The 19,423-nt window shown below is 35.8% G+C and overlaps 1 protein-coding gene across 25 annotated transcripts in view; it reads right to left on the bottom strand.

Annotated features, from left to right (window-relative positions):
• NSD1 (nuclear receptor binding SET domain protein 1) overlaps positions 1–19,423 on the bottom strand; it is a 152,387-nt gene that overhangs the window by 83,843 nt on the left and 49,121 nt on the right. For 23 of the 25 annotated variants that reach the window (XM_069077666.1, XM_069077680.1, XM_069077673.1 and 20 more), the window contains 3 exons: positions 16,474–16,609; positions 10,640–10,812; positions 4,082–6,644 (listed from right to left, as the gene is read on the bottom strand). In XM_069077666.1, coding sequence (XP_068933767.1) covers positions 4,082–6,644; positions 10,640–10,812; positions 16,474–16,609 — 2,872 coding nt within the window. The remainder of the gene's footprint in view (positions 1–4,081; positions 6,645–10,639; positions 10,813–16,473; positions 16,610–19,423) is intronic. The other 2 variants (XM_069077677.1, XM_069077678.1) reach the window with 2 other exon arrangements.

Below are 19,423 nucleotides of genomic sequence, written 5' to 3'. Positions count from 1 at the left end.
TGCCCACATAAAAATGTGCATACCCTCTGACCCAACAATACCACTTCCAGGTATATATAGGAATATAGGAATATAGATTCCAAAGAGAGCATACAAATTGGAAAAGAATTTCCACGTACAAAACTATTTATAGCAGTTCTTTTTGTGGTGGCAAAAAATTGGGAATTGAGGGGATGTCCATCAGTTGGGGAATGGCTGAACAAGTTGAGATATATGAATGTAATTGAATACTTACTACTGTGCTATAAGAAATAATGAGCAATCAGATTTCAGAAAAACCTGGAAAGACTTAAACTGATGCTGAGTGAAGTGAGCAGAATCAGGAGAAGGTTGTACATACTAACAGCCACAATGTGCAATAACTAACTTTGATAGACTTATCTCTTCTTAGCAATGCAAGGATCCAAGACAACTCCAAAGGAAGGATTCATGAGGAAAAATACTGTCCACATCCAGAAAAAAAGAACTATGGAGTCTGAATGCAGATTAAAGCATATTATTTGCTCTTTTTTTTTTGTTTCTTCTTTCTTCTAAGTTTCTCTCATTAGTTCTAGTTCTTCTTTACAAGACTAATGTTAAAAATAGGTTCCATATGAATGTACATGTAGAGCCTATATATCAAATGACATGCCCTCTTGGGGGGGGAGGGCAGGGGAGAGATAGGGAGAAAATCTGGAACTCAAAATCTTATGGAAGTGAACGTTGAAAACTAAAAATAAATTAATGTAAAAAAAAAAGAAACAAGCCACAGAAAAAAAATTTCATTCTTGATAGCACAGAACCCTGAAGCATTTTTTGCCTATAAATGAGCCACTGCCAATTTCTATGTAGGTTTAACTAAGAAAGGTACAAATGGAACACAGGTAAAAGGAGGTCAAGATCACAAATATTTATTATTGCTATGCACTATGGTAATTTTTTACTATCTTTAGGTATCGACAAGATCTCTTCTTAGTTTTTCAGGTTATCAGTAACAATAGAGTTCCTTAGAAAGGGAAAGTAGAGCCTCTGTGAAACCTTAAGAAGAAAAAAATTCTAGAAAATGTTATTTAAAAGATAGTTAAGTGGGTGGCTAGGTGGCACAGTGAATAGAGCACCAGCCCTGGAGTCAAGAGGACCTGAGTTCAAATCCAGCTTCAAACACTTAACACAAAACTTGCCATGTGACCTTGGGCAAGTCATTTAACCCCAATTTCCCTTCAAAAAGAAAATTAAAAAAAGATAGTTAAGAGATATCTAGAAAAGGAAGCAGTGATTGGAAAGAGCATCATGAAGAGTTCAAACCAGACTAACCTTTATTTCTTTTTCTGATGGAATTACTAACTGAAGAGATCAGGGAAGAGTTAAAAAATTTGCCCAAATTTTGACAAAGTTTTTATTGTCTCACAAACTATTTTGGAAAAGATGCAGAGATGTGTGGATAGATGTGGGGATACAATCAGTTGAAACTTGTTGAATGAACTGGACCCACAGTATTCATTAATTTTTTACAGTCATCTCAGAAAGAGCATCTCCATGATTCTCTGCTCATTAACTTGAATATAAATATAGGTGTCACTTATTAAATTTGCAGGGAGCACAAAGCTGAAGAAGATGTCAAAGTCAAAATCTAAAACATCTTTCCATATTAAAGCATAGGGCAAAATGTAACAAGATAAAATTCAGTAAGGGATAAATAAATTCTTACATTTAGTTTCAAAACATCAATGTCACAAGTACAAAAGGCTACCTCAATGACAGTTTTTCTGAAAAAAAAAAAAGATCTGAGTTTTATGGACTACAAGTTCAATATCAGTCAACTACTGGTTATCACAGCCAAGAAAGCTAATGCAGTATCAAACTGTATTGTGCCCAGGAATACAGAGGTGGAGATCTGCTATACTCTATACAGTCAGCTTAGAGCCCTACCTTTTAGGAAGAACACTGCTAAAAACACTGCTAAATGGGAAAGTGTTTAGAGGAGTAAAACTTAAATGGCAAAAGAATCTGTTTGAAGGAACTGGGATGTTTTACTCAAAGAAGAGAAGTCTAACTTCACAGAACAAAACTAGAAACAATGGAAAAATTAAGGTGAAGAAGTAGGCCACTTGTTCTGAAGGGAAATTCTGTCCCAATGTCAGGAAAAATTCTCTTGAAGAGAAAGCCGTACAAGAAAGGAATGGATAATGGGGCGGCTAGGTGGCACAGTGAGTAGAGCACCGGCCCTGGAGTCAGGAGGACCTGAGTTTGGATCCGGCCTGAGACACTTAACACAAAAACTGGCCATGTGACTTTGGGCAAGTTGCTTAACCCCAATTGTCCTCCAAAAAAAAAAAAAAAGAAAGAAAGGAATGGGTTGCTTTAGGAAATAATGAGTTCCCTTTCACATGGAGCTTTTCAAGCAAAGACCTGATGAACATTTACTTGTCAGAAATAGAGAGATTTTAGTTCACATATAGATTGTACTACATAGTTACTGAGGAAGATTCCCCTCTGATTCCATAGGGCATATGATGTAGAGGATTCTTTTTCCACAAGTGGGAACCCAGCCACTATTTCTTCTTATAAGAAACTGATCAATTAGAACATAGTTCATTCTCAGCTTTAGAGAAGCATAATACTTCGAAACTCCCTCAAAATGAGGGAGTTAATGCCATTTCATGGTTGGGAACAGCAGAAGAAATAGCAGTTATCTTTTGGTACCACATTTCTTTTCTACCAAATTTTCTCCTGCCATTTAGGAAAGAATATCTCTTTGATCATTCAGATAAATTCTGTAACAGCTAATGTCCATATTTTTGAAGTTTCTATTAATTTTTCAATGATGAAACATATTCAATTTGTTCTTTCTTCCTAAAAATATGGTAGAAAATTTTCTGCATAACTACAAGCTAATGCTATTCTTCTCACATCTAAGTTGAGAATTTAAAAAAATAATTTTTTAAAATTAACTTCATTCCCTTACAAGACATTCAATCCTCACAACAGGAGAATCTAAGGAATTAGAAGCACAAATTCACTGAAATAGTTGGCAAACTGAGATGGTAAAAAAGCTGTTATAATAGCAATAGACTGTTTCTTCTAGCCCTCCTTGCTACTTGCTTAGACCATTGAAATTAGCTTCCTATCTTATCTTTCTACCTTTAGCTTGTATACTCAAAAAACCACCTTAGTTAAGTCATCTTCCTTACATACTACTCTGTTAAGTCACTCTCCTCAAAACTCCTTGGAACCTAGCATTCAAGATCTCTCACAAAATGAATCCAATAAACCTTATTCCATAGCTTTCTTGTGCTACTACCCCTTCATATATTCTTTTCCCAACAAAGTGGATTATCTCCTTTTTCCCTATTCTTATTCTGCCTCTATGTATTTGCTTGTTCTGAAACCCATAGCAGGAATGAATTCCCCTACCCAATTGCCATCTATAGATGTCACTCCCTGTTTCCTTTAAGACCCAACTCAAAATGCTACTTCCTTCATGATGATCCCATGGTGACTTGATCCCAGATCAGGTAAAGGAGATCTTTCCCTTGTCACATTTCTCTAAAGACTCTATATGGATCTTTTGTTAAAATGACAGTTATCTGAATCCCCTTTCCCCATTTAGTTTAATAGTAGGGCCTCTATCTTATCTCTCACTAAATCATCAGCACAAGGCCTCTGCAACAAGCAGCTGCTTAATAAATGATTGTTGAACTGCATTTTCCATAGTGGGTGGGGATAGAAACACAGGGCCTAGAGTTCCCCCAACAAAAATCAGGGTCTCAGGAGTCTCAAAGTTAACAAAGGTTACTGGCCTAGGAGCAAAAATGCTCTGGATAATCATTATATGAAACCAACTAAGAAAAATAGAAATTTTAAAAAAGGAAATTTATCACACAATAACAAAATTGCCTCAGTGTTGTGCATAATGAGATTCTTAAAATTTAGACCCATTCTGGAAAAGTACCTATTTATTCTTAAAGAAAAATTTCCCATCTTAAGCTTTCTATATACCTTTCGTATATAAATTCTCTATGATACAACTTAGGCCAGGGACAAATAATAAGGCAAGAAAATATACCCAAATCCACTTGTCATGCAGTTGTAAAGCTCTTACCTTGTGTGGAGAGCTCAGGCTGTGGAGGAAAATTGGAAAGCCCTGATTCTCTGTGCAGCCCATCACTGTTTGGCTTATCACACACATTCAACTGTGGCACAACTACGTCTAAGTGACCCTCACAATTCTGTTTGATTTCTTCCTCTAGCACCTTGGAAGGGCTGGAAGGCCTATCCTCTGGGCCCTCATTCCCCTCCAGCAGAAAGTCACAAGGGTGCAGGCCCCCAAAGGCACTCTTTGAGTTCTTTTCCCTACTAGATCTACTGATGCGCTTACTGGTTTTAGCTCTGCTTTGGTTAAAACGCTGCCACCGCTTTTTGGGTGCCACATGGTTTATATCATTAGATTCATCACTTAGGGAGCTTTCACTGTTCATTTCAGAGTCCAGCTCTAGGACTTCCCCATTTTCAAAAGAGGGGCACTTTTCAGGATTTTTATCAGGGTCAGATTTTTTAACCATGGGATCAAAATGGACATCAGGAAAATGTGCACAGTCGTCACCTGTTAAATGTTCCATTAACTGAAGATTCTGCTTTCTTTTCAAATCTGCAGGCCTGCTGCTTAGAGACTTACTTATTGAATCTGGAACATCTTTGCATTCACCCAGTGCAGTCTCAATGGTCATACTGGGTGGCTGGTTTAGCTTCCTTTTCCTTTCTGATTTTAAGTCTTTGCTCTCAATAGTGTCTTTTTCCCTCTGTGCCAAGAAGCCATCCTGCAGTTTGGATGACTTGGATCTTGCACAATTTCGCCGAGTAATACAGTTTGCTCTACGTTTGCCAGAAGCAGTGAGCCTTCTTTTCTTAGCGAGCAATCCAGTTAAAGATCCAGATGACTCTCGGGTGAGAGAAGACTCACTCCCACCCGGGTTTTGACAGATTGAGTCCTGAATACAATCTCCATTGTTTTCAGCCTTAAGAGTCAAGCCTCCTGAAACCAGGGACTTTGAACCACCTGCAGCACTGCTGCTGGAACAGTCCCCAAGGCCAGGACTACGATAGGAGACCACATTTTGAGTAGTCATTAGCTGCTGTTCCTTGGTCTTACTATCATGCATATCTTTCAACATCATCAATAAGGTGCTGAATTTGTAGTTTGGCTCAATAGGCAAACGACTTTGACCAGATGAAGAAGGAAAAAGTAAAGGTTTGTTTATTTTAGATGATCCAGAGTCATTAATGTCATCACTTAAGGATCTATAAGACAGTTCTTTTAACTCTGATAGAACATGCTTTACAACAGCTGTTTCAATTTCTGCAGAATCCCTGGGCTTCTCATGCATGTTGCTCAGTAGTTTTAGACTATCAAGCTTCCCACTTTTGACAACACAGTCTAAAGGAGACCCTTTGGAATCAGAAGAACAGCACTTTAAACTGAAATCCTCCTCTAAAACTGATGGTTCTACTGCAGTAGGGCTCTCTTTGTGTTTGCATTTTATATTCCTGGGTTTAGGCTGTTTGTTATGTTTTGATTGTAACAGAGGTTGATTAGTAAGCCCACTCTTTATGAAAGAATTCTCATGGGAAATGCTTTGTGGCATGGTGTATTTGGTGGAAAGATTGTCGTTTCTGGCAATGATGGGCATTTTGGAATCAGAATCAGCACCTTGAGATTCTTCACTCTCAGGGCCAGGAGCTTTAGTACAATCTAACAACTGGTCTAGGCGTGAACTACTTTTTCTACACTTCTTTCTTGCTTTTTCTCTAGTGTTCTTTGTGCGATACCTGGAATATTTAGCCTTCTCATTTTTCTCTAAAGGTAACTCACTTTCATTTTTATCAAAAGAGCCACTGATTTCTAGAGCACTTTCATCAGACTCAGAACTTTGGTCAACTGGGTCCAGATCACTGTCACTGCTCTCATCATCAGAGGTGGTCCATAAACTGACTGAATCACTTCTCTTTTCCTCATCACCAGTACTGATATAGCACAGGCGGGATGGCTTTGCAATGGGAACCATGTTGCGGAGAGGTTTTTTCTTCTCTACAGTACTGCTAGAAATCAAAACACTCTCAGATAAACCAAGCAGAGAATCACAATTTGAAGTCTCAAACTCTTTTTTCATAGTGGTTTTCCCACGTGAAGAAAACAAATAGTTTGTTGTGGTGTTGTTCGATGTTGCTGTAAGACTGCTTGCTATTCTGCATAGTTCAGTAGAAGCTTGCTTATCAGACACATCACTAGAAATATAGTTCAGGCCAAGATTCTCTGTCATCTTTTCCCTTCTTTCTTCCTTATGAGCTTCAAATGGTATGTTGTTTTTTTTAATACTAGTCCTTTTGAGGCTTGTAGATCTCTTTCTGACTCGAGACTTAGTGCACGGCTTCACCTTCTCATCTGAAGAGGTTTCAGAGTCAAAGGCTAGTGATTTCAGGCAGCCATTCAGTACTCGTTCATGCTCTGATTCAGGATCGTTTGTACAGTCCTCAAAGGGCATATCTTCCTCACTGTCGAGTTTCAATGAAGTTCTGATACGCTTTCTGACCTTAAAATCCTTAGGAACTTCTCGCTGTTCAGCAAGTCCAACGCTGGCTTCCCACTTACTCAAGATTTTCTTAGGAACCTTAAAATTTGAAAGAGGGGAAGAAAAAGAAAGAAGGTGCCATCACACATCAAAGAAAGTGAAACAAAGTCTAGCATAGCAATATCCCAATCTCTGAGACCAAAGTTTGACTGTCATCCATGGAGACAAAACGGAAGAAATAAGTGGATAATTTATATTATCATAGAACTACTATACAAAAATTGCTGAAATACTGGCTTTACTTTTGAGATGATAAAAAGAAAAAGATCTCTTCAAAGATTCTTCATTATATTTATAATTAAAGTTTCAGTCCTAGACCATGGTAGAAAGAGATGACTATGAATAAAGATGAAGTTAAAATATAGAGACTGGGAAAGGATGAACATTCATACTAGCACAGGTTCTGTGTATTTTAGGCACACACACACACCACACAAAGATAAGGAGTTGCTATGTCCACTCCCAAAAGGATAGCCTATCCTTCTACCTACACAAAACAACGTGAGGGAGGAGATGCTTTCTACTCCTGATTCAGTGAAGCCAGAGCTATCATTTTCTGTCCATGGTTCTCTTATACATTTTTTGCTCTGTCCATCTCCTATCATGCATTCCTTACCACAGTGAGGATGTGCTAAATATTTAGAGAAACTATATCCATAAAGCCTCTTCCATCCACTCACCACAACCTCAAAAAATTTCTTACTCTTCCATGAATTACAATGAGTTTTTCTACCACATAATCCACATAAGGCTGAAATGCCCACAAAAGAATGAAGCATACCAGGAATACTATCAATAGCATTCAGGGATCAAGATGAGACCAACACAAGGCAATCCTCATTTTAAACCTAACATTATTAGGCTGGACACTTCTTTCAAACTAACTTAACCTCAGTGACTGGTTCTGAGTTCCTGAGGTAGCAGAAGAAATGTTGGCTACAAAGAGACAAAAGCACATACCTTTACAGAAAGGTGAAGGCTGTCATTAAAAGTAGAAATTGTATTTTTCAGAACTGCAGTGACCAGAACTTGTTATAAACCATAAAGAAATCTACACACAAAGGACTAAGAACAGAAGGAGGGAAAAAAATCAGAGGATCAGAGGTTAAGGACCTTAGTGATCATTTAATCTAGCTCCCTCTTCTTGCAGATAACTACAGCCTAAAGAGGTTAAATTACCTGCCCAAGATCATAAAGGTAGTAATGAGAGTAGGGAAAATGGCTTTATTCTCATGTTAAGGTACATGAAAACCTCAAATTAACCTATTATGGTCAATCTCTCAAGTGGGGTACATTAGTCAAATTCAGTATACTCTTCTGTTCGTAAGTATTTATGGGAGAGAAAGCAGGAGGTCAAGGTAGTTCTCCAAGGTAAAAGTTTCAAAGTGAAAACTTAAGCTATTTACTTGGTTAGCACCAACAAAAATAATCAGAGAAAGTGCAAGTTGTACTTTAGTTTGTAACTCCCTAGGTAGTTTTGAGTAATTTGTATCTAAGGATAAACTTTGCATTCTGCTACAACCTAACTGCAAATGACACAACATGGCATAATTGTTAGAGGGCTGGGCTTGGAGTCAAAAAGCCCTAGATTCAAAGATACCTCTAACAGTTGACTAGCAGTATAATCCCCTTAAGACTTATTTAGACATCAGTGGGATGATATAGACAGTTTCTATAAAAGGGGTGAGCTGGAGAAAGAGATCTTTCATTCAAATAATCACATAAGACAATATATAAGTACTATAAAAAAGTCTGAGTTATTCTACGGATCACTCAACTTTAAATGGCTCATTTATTTGCATATGAACCAGCTGTATCTATATCTACAAATACAGATATAAATATTATATTTTTAAATTCTTAAATCCTTACTGATTCTTATATCCATGATTCAGTTTTACAACACAGGTAAAGTCACTGAAATAATTTCAAACATTTACTAGTACCGTGAACAGTCACCATAAATGAATTTTTCTCAAAACTGTACACATTCAAGGTAAAGAAGTTTCAAAGACAGTTTGAACTATCTCTGAGATTCTGTCAGGTAGTTACAACATAGTATGGTGTGGAGTAAGAGATTTAGAATCAGAAGAAATGAATTAAGATTCTGGTTCTACTCCTTATTTAACATCAGTTTCCTTGTTTATAATAAGTGTACCAGGACAGATGACTTCTAAGGTTGCTTTTAGCTAAATTCCATGATCCTATGGAATAGGATACTCCTAGAATTTAGGGGGAGTCAAGAAATGTTGCCCTCTACAATAAGTAAAAATAATGGATGAAATAGCCATCTGCAAGAATCATCAGAAGTAAATATTCATTGTCCTTCTAAGAGTTAACTTGTAAATGTGTTGCTGATTTAAGCAATCTAATATATTAGATATTTTGTAATGAGAAGCCAAAGGGTTCTTGGTCTGAATTAAGCCTGAAAAAAGTAAAGGCCAAAGCTATAGAGACAAGAGTAATCTCCCATCATAAATGAAGTTATCTAGAGAAGAAAGAGAATGGTAAACCAAAGTATTTTCATCTTTCTAAAGATATACTATAAAACTGAATCAAGATAATTCTCCAGTGAGTAAACAGTCCCAAATATTAGCTAATTCCTTTTACTACTATGATTTCAGGCTTTCCAAGCAACTTTCTAGCTATTAATGTCTCTTCCCCAGGTATAGCCTACTGGATTGGATAGACATGAGCCAAATACTCAACATTTCATTACCTTTGGGCATAAAGTGAGGATCAGAATTCCGGTGAATGTAAAAATAGCCAAGCAGACTTTAACTATGACCTTACTGCTAAGATTAAAACAATGTCAGCATGCCAACTCCCCGAGTCCTTCAGTTTAGAGGTCCAGTCTGCTGTGACAATTTTTTCTGTCTTGTGAGCATTAAGACCGTTTTGGACAGTATGAATATGATGTTGGACGAGGCATTCCCTATTAACTATCTTGGGGAACTTAAAAAGTTTTCACTTTATGGAGAGGGAGTAAGTGCAAGGGTTTTTAAAAACACCTTTCAATTAAAGAACTGAATTAAGTAATTATATTTAACAAAGTTAACTAAGAATATATATCTATGTATCTTTCTATTCACATATATATTGAAGTCAATAAAAGCATTTTTATTACCTCCTCCCTCCCATCCTCCAAAAAAAAAAAAAACTGTTAAAGCTGAGGGACTTTTCAAGATTATATCCTTGCATTTAAGAATACAAAAGAAGATTCACAAAGAAAACTGTAGCAAGGAAAGAAAAACTACTTCCCCTACTGCAATATCTTCTTTATAAATATTAGAAACCATATATTAATATGAGGTATTTAGCAGTGCAAAGTGGCCTACATAATCAAAAAGCTAATAAAAAATCTTGCTAATATGTTGAAAATTATGGAACCACCCTTTATTAAATTAGTAACTTTGATAATTTTACTTGTAAAAATAGTAAGAAAAAACTACAAAATTCATTTAAGAAATGAGAAGCTATAAATCTTATTTTGATGAGCAGACTATCCTCTTTCAGAGAAAAATGCCTCCACCTTGTGGAATTTTAGGAAAATGCTGCTTTGACACTAAACCATACATTTTCACCTCTAAGAAAAATTACTACCAACAGAACAAATGTGGCCATAGGTTCTCAACAGCTATATGGTGTGACACATCCTACCCAAGCCAAAAAGACTTTTAGAAATGGTTTCATGATTGACTGCATACCTTTTGTATAACAACCTTCACTAATATGCCAGAAACAGCCACAAATTGATTTTTATGGCTAAATAAACTTATGACAGTCTAAAAAGCATGAAGATGCTTTGATGATCTATGTCAGTGCATCCACATTAAAGTAATTATTAATCATCTGAAGTATAAAGAACAATTTGGAGGGTTTTTGGTTTGTTTTTTTTGCTTCCACACAAATTTACATGGGTATCAAAAAATCCGAGAAAGTTTCCTAGCAGTTCCTCAAATATCCACTCTCCTAAACTTCCAAAGACTGAGAACTATCAGAACTATAAGAAAAAAAGAGAACCTTGACTTTACCTTATGTCTATAGCCTTTTTCTTTCTGTTTGCCTCTTCTCCTCAGTACAGGAAGCTCTTCAAATTGATGTCTTCCTTCAAACAGGACAATGGATTTTCCTGCCACCCAGGCTTTTTCAGAAGGGTCTCCTAAGGCTTCCACGTAGTATTGCCGGTAAGGCCTCTGGCTGGAAACTAGTGAAAGACACGTATCTGTTTTATCTCAAAATGGAGAATGCTAAGCACAAGAAATTGATGAAAATGACAAAAGCCTAATCAGTGGTTGAAAATTCTTTTTATAAAAAAAATTTCAAATAATTTTCTGAGAAATACCAGAAATACTCAATTCAATTTTATTTACTAAACACTCATTTATAAGTTATTTTACTACAACTATGACATATGATGAACAGTCCCCCAGCCTTTAGGTGAAAAAAATTAACTGAAGTTAGTTTACAATTACACATATATAAGGCACAATGCAGAACACAACTGACTAGTGCTACATGAGAAGTACAAAGAGATTACTCTTAGCTAGAAGGATGGGGATTGGAAGAAAACATTCCACAAAGAATATTGTGAGCAAACGCAAATGTACTGAGAACAAAGAACAGTTTAGTTGGGTTGGAACAGAGTACTCATGAAACGAAAATAAATGTAGACAAGGTTGAGGTGAGAGCATAGAGATCTTTGAATGACATGCAGGCAACAGGGAGCCACATATTCAAAGCAGGAAATGAAAAAATAATACTCTTTAGTGAGTTGTGGGGGAGAGATGTAGGGAGAGATGACAGGGGACATAAAAAGATATTAAGAAAATCATTTAATAAGAAAATGCTATATATTACAGTGTGGAAATTTTTGATTTCAGTACTACATGATAGCAAATGGTTTAGATATTGGTCAAAATAATTAAATGTAAATTATATAAATTAACAGACCAGTGCATTGATTTCTCTTACACAGTGCTACATACACTAGTGAAAAATTTGAAGGGGAGGAAATCATAAACATAAGAAATACCCAGTAATCAATGCAAAACAAAGCCTGAACAACTGGTCTTTTTTATACCAAAACAGAAGGAATAGCATTATCTTAATTTTTCAAAGGATTCAATAAGCAAGAATGGATTTGATTAGGAACTAAGAGGGGAAGAAAAAGGTAAAGAGATTGAGTTTTTAAGGAAAGCTTGCTTTCATTTGCTCTGGAATGATTAGTAGATTCTTATTTCTTACTTTCATTGTACATTCATACATACATTCATTTCATCTTGCTTTCATTCCAAAGTAAACTCAAAATGATTTGAGTTTTTAAGGAAAGCTTGAAACAAATATAGGGACACCTAGCAAATCAACTTTGCTAAAGCTATGAATCCACATAGGGAGAGTGTAATGAAGATGGAAAAATATGCTGAAGCCAGACTGAATGACCTTTAATGCTTGGCTAAAACATTTGAAGTAACAGAGGACACTGTTATCCTAGGGTGAACAATTACCCAGATAATATGAACATAAATAATATTTATGTTATGGATTTCACCTTACCTCAAAGTTATGGCTCTTTCTTCTCTAATAATATTCTTTTTTTTTTTTTAAGCAATCGGGGTTGTAACTTGCTCAAGGTTACACGGCCAGTTATTTCTGGGTGTGGTGCTGAGTGTCTGAGCCCGGGATTCGATCTCCAGGTTGTCCCAACACTGGAGCCGGTACTCTTACTCGCTGAGCCACCTGGCCGCCCCCAAGCAATTGGGGTTAAGTAACTTGCTCAAGGCTACACGGCCAGGTGTTTCTGGGTGGGTGCTAAGTGTCTGAGCCCAGAATTCGATCTCCAGGTCTTCTCAACACTTGGAGCCGGTGCTCTTACTTGCTGTGCTACCTGGCCGCCCCTCTAATAATATTCTTATAAGTATTTTCTGAATATCTGCTACATGAAAAACACCATGGTAGAAGCTGAAGAGTGAAGATAATTAAGACAGGAGCCCTAGCCTCAAGGAGTTTATAATGTAGTAGATAAAACAAAAAAAAGTAGAAAAAATCTATAATAAAAAGTAAAATGGGACAAATGTCAAGATAGTGCTACTATATGCTCTGGTATGACAGAGGGGAAAGAAATCATACTGGGTGGGAGAAATACAAGAAGGCTTTAAGAAAATGTTATATTTAAGGCCTAGACTTAAAGACTGAAAAGAATGTTAAAAAAAAAAAGGGGGGGGGGGAGGAATAGAAAGCTCAGGAAAAAAAAAATCACAACCAGAGGTAACATAGGCAGAATGAAGTTCAAAACCAGCAAGGCAACAAGGTGTAGAGACCAAGCTAAAGAGTTTACTTTTTTTAAAAGGAAATAAGAACCTACTAATCATTCCAGAACAAGCATTACTGACATGATAAGAAAAAAGTTGAGGTGAGGTAGGAGAGATCAGAGGTAGAGTCAGAGTGAGAAGGCTTGAGTAAGTCATGAAGAAGCATGGGCACATAAATTACTATGTTTGATGTTTATGAATGGAGGAGATAAACAGGTAGCTTTAATGGTCAAGTGAAGTCTAGAGAAAAGTTTATTTAATATAAGACCAAAATATTGCAAGAAGAAGGTATTAAAGCCAGAGGAGTCAAGATATAAGAGAAAAAGAGGATATACTGAATGGAGCAAGGTCACAGAAAGTGATAGAATCAAAAACAACGGTTAGGCTTGTGGCAAGGACAGAAGGAGGGAAGAAGGTAAACAGAACAAATAAATGTTGAATTATCTCGTTATGAATTGCTCCTAATCTCAGTAAAGTTGAAGGCCAGATTGTATAGTCAATAGGAGAATTAGGTCTTTACTTACTTTGTAATATACTAAGCTGGCAGATGAATATCAAGAACTACTGAGCAATTGTGAGGGCACAGGTGAGATTTGAGAATAGATACTTGTAATGGACCAAATCTTCATACTATGCCATGAGGCAGTGAATTAAAAGCTACAATAGGTTAAAGTAAGGAGACCTGAGCTCTAGCCCTCGATTTGCCATTAACTAACTTTTCTGATCGTAAACAAGTTACATCCTCTCTGGGCCTTATATGTGAAATGAAGGGTTTGGATTTAATCTCTAATGTTCTATCCAGCTTTAAAATTCTAAGACCATTCACTTCTAATCTGCTAAGACAAAGTCAACAAATATTTATAATTATCTTTTGAATCCCCCTGTGACCTCAACAGGGCCTATTAGGTTCCTTATCCATATACCACAGGAATGGACTACAGGGCCTCTAATATCCCTTCTAGCTCTAAATCTATAACCCTACAATCCATGCAGAATAGGGACAAACTATAAAAAGGCATATTTTCTTTTTATTAACTTGACAATAAGGAAAATTCTACTTTCACAGAATCACACAAAGTGGAAACATCTAAACAAAAGATTGAAGATGATTTCCCATACAATGACAGTCAAATCAATTATTCTATTTCTTTCAAATATTACATTTTAAGCAAAAGGAATCCAAACATGATGACCATGAGAAACAGTAGTTAAACCCTTAAAAAATAATGGAACTGGGGTGGCTAGGTGGTGCAGTAAATAGAGCACCGGCCCTGGAGTCAGGAGAATCTAAGTTCAAATCCGGCCTCAGACACTTAACACTTACTAGCTGTGTGACCTTGGGCAAGTTACTTAACCCCAACTGCCCTCCAAAAAGCAAAAAAAAAAAAAGTAATGGAACTTTAAAGATAATCTCTACTGCAGATACAAATACCAAATACCTGTGTTTGTTTTCTAAATTCTCCTTAGAACATGGAATAGGAACCAAGATGACAGAATTCATGGAAAGTTCAAAGGCAGCTTTTAAGAACAGTTGCTACTTCTTCATAATGCAAATGAAGCTGTGTATGAAGCTGTGTAACCTTGAACAAGTCACCTTTTCTCTGGCTCTTAGTTTCCTTACCTGGAAAATGAGGAGTCACTCTAGATTTCTATGAGGTTCCTTTCAACTCTTACATTCTATCTTCTATATTCCTAGTAACTCTGATATTCTATTCTAATAATCTGTCAAAATGTCCTATGCAGTTCTAACATTTTAGGTTCTCGGGTCCTTTCCTTCTCTAACTTTCTATAAGTTGTCTCCTTTAAAGGTCTGATCATATTTAGCTGAAATGAATTTTTAAAAACCATATATTTTACCAAAAAAGAAAGCAAAAGTTTAATGCTGACATTTAAAACTGAATTATTCCTCATTTCTTATTATTTTTTAAAGAACAAAGAAGAAATGTGGAAATCAGGTTGAACGGTTAGCAGTTTTCTGAAGAACAGTGATCATTTTAGGAACAACTGGGCAGACACTTTTGATCAATTTAAGAACAAAGTTATGCAGTTACAAAAATGGTCTCAAATTTAAATTTTATTGGACATCTTTTTCCTGTATAAGTTCAGAGCCAATAAAAACAAGTTCAAACTGAAAAAAGTTTTATCCAGAAAAGAGATTTCTTCTATCGTTTATTTCTACTTTCAAATCTACCACCACACTTTCCAATTCAGTAAAATTTATTTTTTCTAAATTAAAAGATTACTACCAGTGCATGAATGAATACTAAGCTGAAAATGGTAACTGTAATAGACTATATCTTTAGCAACCAAGAGAGTAATTCAAATGGCCATAAGATAAAATCAAGGCAATATAAAGTACACACAGTTTTAGAATAATATTGATTTTTCATAAAATAATATTGATTTTTCATATAAGTAGGACACACTTTGAAAGGATCCCATCTGAAGCTAAGCAGATTTTTTACATAGTTATTTTCATTAGCTGGCATTCTGCATAGCTATATGCCTTTAGTACAAACTGGGGAAGAGAGATATAGTTCACTGTACCTGCATACAGAACACATATGGGTTGAGGGAAAAAAGATGGGGCAGAAGTACTATAATGTTATCAAGTAATTCTACAACATGAAGTTAATAGAATTATAGGACTTATCACTGGGAAGATATGCAAAGCAATCATCTAGTCTAATCTCTTCATTTTACAAAGCAGAAAACTGAGGTCTAAATAGAAGTGGTCTCTTTAGAGTTACACATAAATAATAAGAAGGGTAGCTGGTTATCTGAACTCAGATCCTAACTCCAGACCCAGTTCTCCTACTATACTATACTTGACCCTAACAGTTCTTATGAACATAAGGAACTTTATTAGTAACAACTGAACATATAAATAAAAAATTACGCAAAGTACAGTTAGACTAGATGTCAACCTGAATGAAACTATTTTAAGAGCATGACCTCAATAATCAATATACTAAGACAAAAAACCCAAAATGCTTATTTGAACAAAGTGGGTTCTATTAAATATGTAGGAAAGTAAGGTGTGTCAGCTGACAATGACTACCTAGTTGCATAAACCTAGCCACGTAACCTCATAGAAGTCACCTTTATCTAAGGACAGGTGCAGCAGCATCAATTGGAATGGAATCAGAAGACCTAAGGGGCAGAGGGGGGTCCCAGCTCCCATACATAGCAGCGATGTCACTTCTCTAATCTATAAAACAGGGACTAAAATATTTGAATTATTTATATCACAGAGTGGGTAAGGACTTTATAAACTTTAAAGCACTATATAATTGTAAGGCTATCATCAATACCATCATCATTGACAACAACTTTCTGTAAGTGAAACAATGCTTTGGGTCCTATTTGAATAACTACAATTTTTTTTTCTTTTTAAAATCAGGATTAAGAGTAGAACACTGTGACAAATTTTCATTCATGAAATACTGAGAAAAAAATTTCATACCTGTTTAACTAAAATTAAAGTTTAATGAAAGTACAAATTCATCAGTCTACAGAAAACTACTTGTGAAATCAAGGAATTTAATAGGCATTACCTTTCATTTTTGAGTGAGTGTTCATCAATGGATCACAACAAATTCTGCTGGGCCACCACGGACGTCTGTTGAATTTTGCCCAGACTAGCTGTCCAACTCCGTATTTCAAGGGAGCAGGCTTTTTCTTGGGTTGACACTTTGGACAAACAGAACAGGAACAAGACTATAAGGTGGAAATCTTTGTACAATAGACATCTTCTAATAAAAAAAAAATAAACCACTGAAAATAAAATCTGAATATAACCCTGACATGCTTAAATTTTAGAAGATAATGATGTGACACGGAACAGTATGTATCCATCTTAGTTCATAACAGTAATTTTAAATACTTCAATATTTAAAAAGATCTATGATTTCATTCATCTGGGGACTACCCCCTCTGTGCCCCCCATTAACTGGTAACCTATCTACATCTTAGTAGATTTAAATGACAAAAAAGTTCATCACCTTGCAACCAATCTGGTAACCAGGTTCTCAAAAGTTAACCTGGGACTTAAAATTTACTATTAACACCATGTATAAGGGGCAGCTAGGTGGCACAATGGATAGAACACCAGTCCTAGAATCAAGGAGGATTTGAGCTCAAATCTGGCCCCAGACAATTAATTACTAGCTGTGGTGACCCTGGTCAAGTCACTTAATCAGGATTGCCTTCCCCTCTCCCCACTCCCCAAAAATCCCAATATATTTACAGCTTAATCAGACCTTCCAGAGCTGTCATAGTCTTCAAGAACCCAGGGTCACTTCCATATCATGATTAAATATATGGCATTTTAAATAAGTAATACCGGTTTATATTTTCTTTAGCTAAATACAGGATGTTTCACAGAAGCAAATAAAGCAGAACATTTCTATATATAAGCTTGATTACTAGTACAACAATATAATAAATGTAAACATGTACAAGTATCTTTAAAAAGTAAACAAGGTTATCTTTGCACAAACCCTGATGCTTACATCAGTGCAAAAAATAAATAAATAAACAAACCAAAATAGGTAGTCAGAAGCAAAACACTTTTGAGAAGGGAAAGGGCGAAACAAAAGAGAGAACAAAATAAACTAGAGGGTGGGAGGTATGGGGGGAAGATAGAGGAAAATACTGTTAATAACAGAAACTCTGAAAAAAAAATTTTAAAGCAGGTTTCTCTGATAAAGGTCTCATTTCTCAAACATACAGAGAACTTAATTAAATTTATAAAAATAAGAGCCATTTTCCAACTGATATCAAAGGAGATGATGAGTTGTCAGAGGAGGTAATCAAAGCTATCTATAGCCATATGAAAAAATACTCTAACTCACTATTGATTAAAGAAATGCAAATTAAAACATTTCTGTGGTGCTACCTCATACCGGAGGTGATGTGGGAAAGATGAGACATAATGAACTGTTGGTGGAGTTGTGAACTGATTTATCCATTCTGTAGAGCAATTTGGAACTATGCCCAAACGGCTATAAAACCATGTATATATCCTTTGACCTAGTAGTACCACTACTAGGCCTGTATCCCAAAAGAGAGAAAAAACAATAAGAAAAAGGACCTGTATGTACAAAAATATTTATAGCACCTCTTTTCTGGGGGTAAAGAATTAGAAATCAAGGTGATGTCTATCAAACAAGTTGTGTTATGTGATGAGCAGGTTGCTCTCAGAAAAACCTGGAAAGACTTAAATGAACTGATGAAAAGTGAAATGTACTATGTACAAAGTAACAAACAGCAATATTCTAAGATGATCAGCTGTAAATTGACTTAGCTATTCTTAGCAATACAACAATACAAAACAACTCTGAAGGATTATGATAAAAAATGCTATCTATCCCCAGAGAAAGAAGTGATGGTGTTTGAATACAGATTGAAGCATACTTTTTTAAACTTTATTTTTCTTGATATTTTTTCTCTTTTCTTTCACAGCAAGACTATTACAGAAATGTTTTGCATTACTACACATGTATAATTACATCGAATTGTTAGCCTTTTCAATGGGGGAGGGGGAAAGAGAAAAAATTAAAATAAAAAAATAAAATAAACCAAAATAGGTCAAAGTATAATGTATCAAATGATTCTGTTCTCTTCTTTAAGAGTTTTTGCCACATGCATGCAAAAGGTCCAGCATTTAATTCTAAACTAAATCTAAGAAGCAATGTCCAGCTTCTCACAAAATTATTCTAAATATGAGAAATCTCATACTATAGTATTAGCAGCAAAGCTGGTATCTATTCTTCATTCTAACAGGGAAATTCTGGTCATTCCAATTTCAAGAGATGAATATAACCTCTCCAGAAAAGCATGAGGAGACAGATCAGCAATTTCCTAAGTAAATCCACTAAATTCCAATGATTTTCCAACACTAAACTACAAAAATATGCTTAATTTTTCTGATTTTAGAAAAATTTTATTACCTCCCCAAAAACTCTAAAGTATGACGCAATGCAACTTAATATAGCCAGCAGTGGGGACTTGTTGGGTCCTTCACCCTGTGACCATACTGAGGGAAAGAAAAGGATGGTAAAGGAAGAGGGGTGGGTGAAAAGTTCTGCATCCATCTGTTATGCCCCAACTATGATCCAAGAAGTATACTAGCCAGGTGTGCTCAAGCTGTCATTCCTGAAAATACTTTGAAAAAATTCCCTTTTAAAACCTTCCTGGGAACCAATGACTCAATGCAAAATTGCATTAATTTTTCTCTTTGTTGTTGGAATTAGACTCTAAAATGGAAGTGACTTATACAGAAATCCCGTTCACATGATAATGGCCAGTAGATCATCTTTTCCCTCTCTGCTTAAACATATCTAGCAATAGGAAACACTAGAGAATGCTGTTTTGAAACTTTTCAGTCAGTAAATAAACATCTATTAAGGGCCTACTATGATCTAGACATTGTGCAAAGTACTGGGGATACAAAGAAAGGTAAAAGAAAATTCCTGTTCTCAAGAAATTCAGTCTAATAGGGAA

The sequence above is a fragment of the Petaurus breviceps genome, unplaced genomic scaffold, assembly GCF_028583685.1.
Source record: "Petaurus breviceps papuanus isolate PSGF00001 unplaced genomic scaffold, PetGlider_PUasm1.0 90994, whole genome shotgun sequence".
NCBI classification, from domain to species: domain Eukaryota; kingdom Metazoa; phylum Chordata; class Mammalia; order Diprotodontia; family Petauridae; genus Petaurus; species Petaurus breviceps.
The sequence above is the reverse complement of the archived record's forward strand: the minus strand, read 5'-3'. Positions and strand labels throughout refer to the sequence as shown.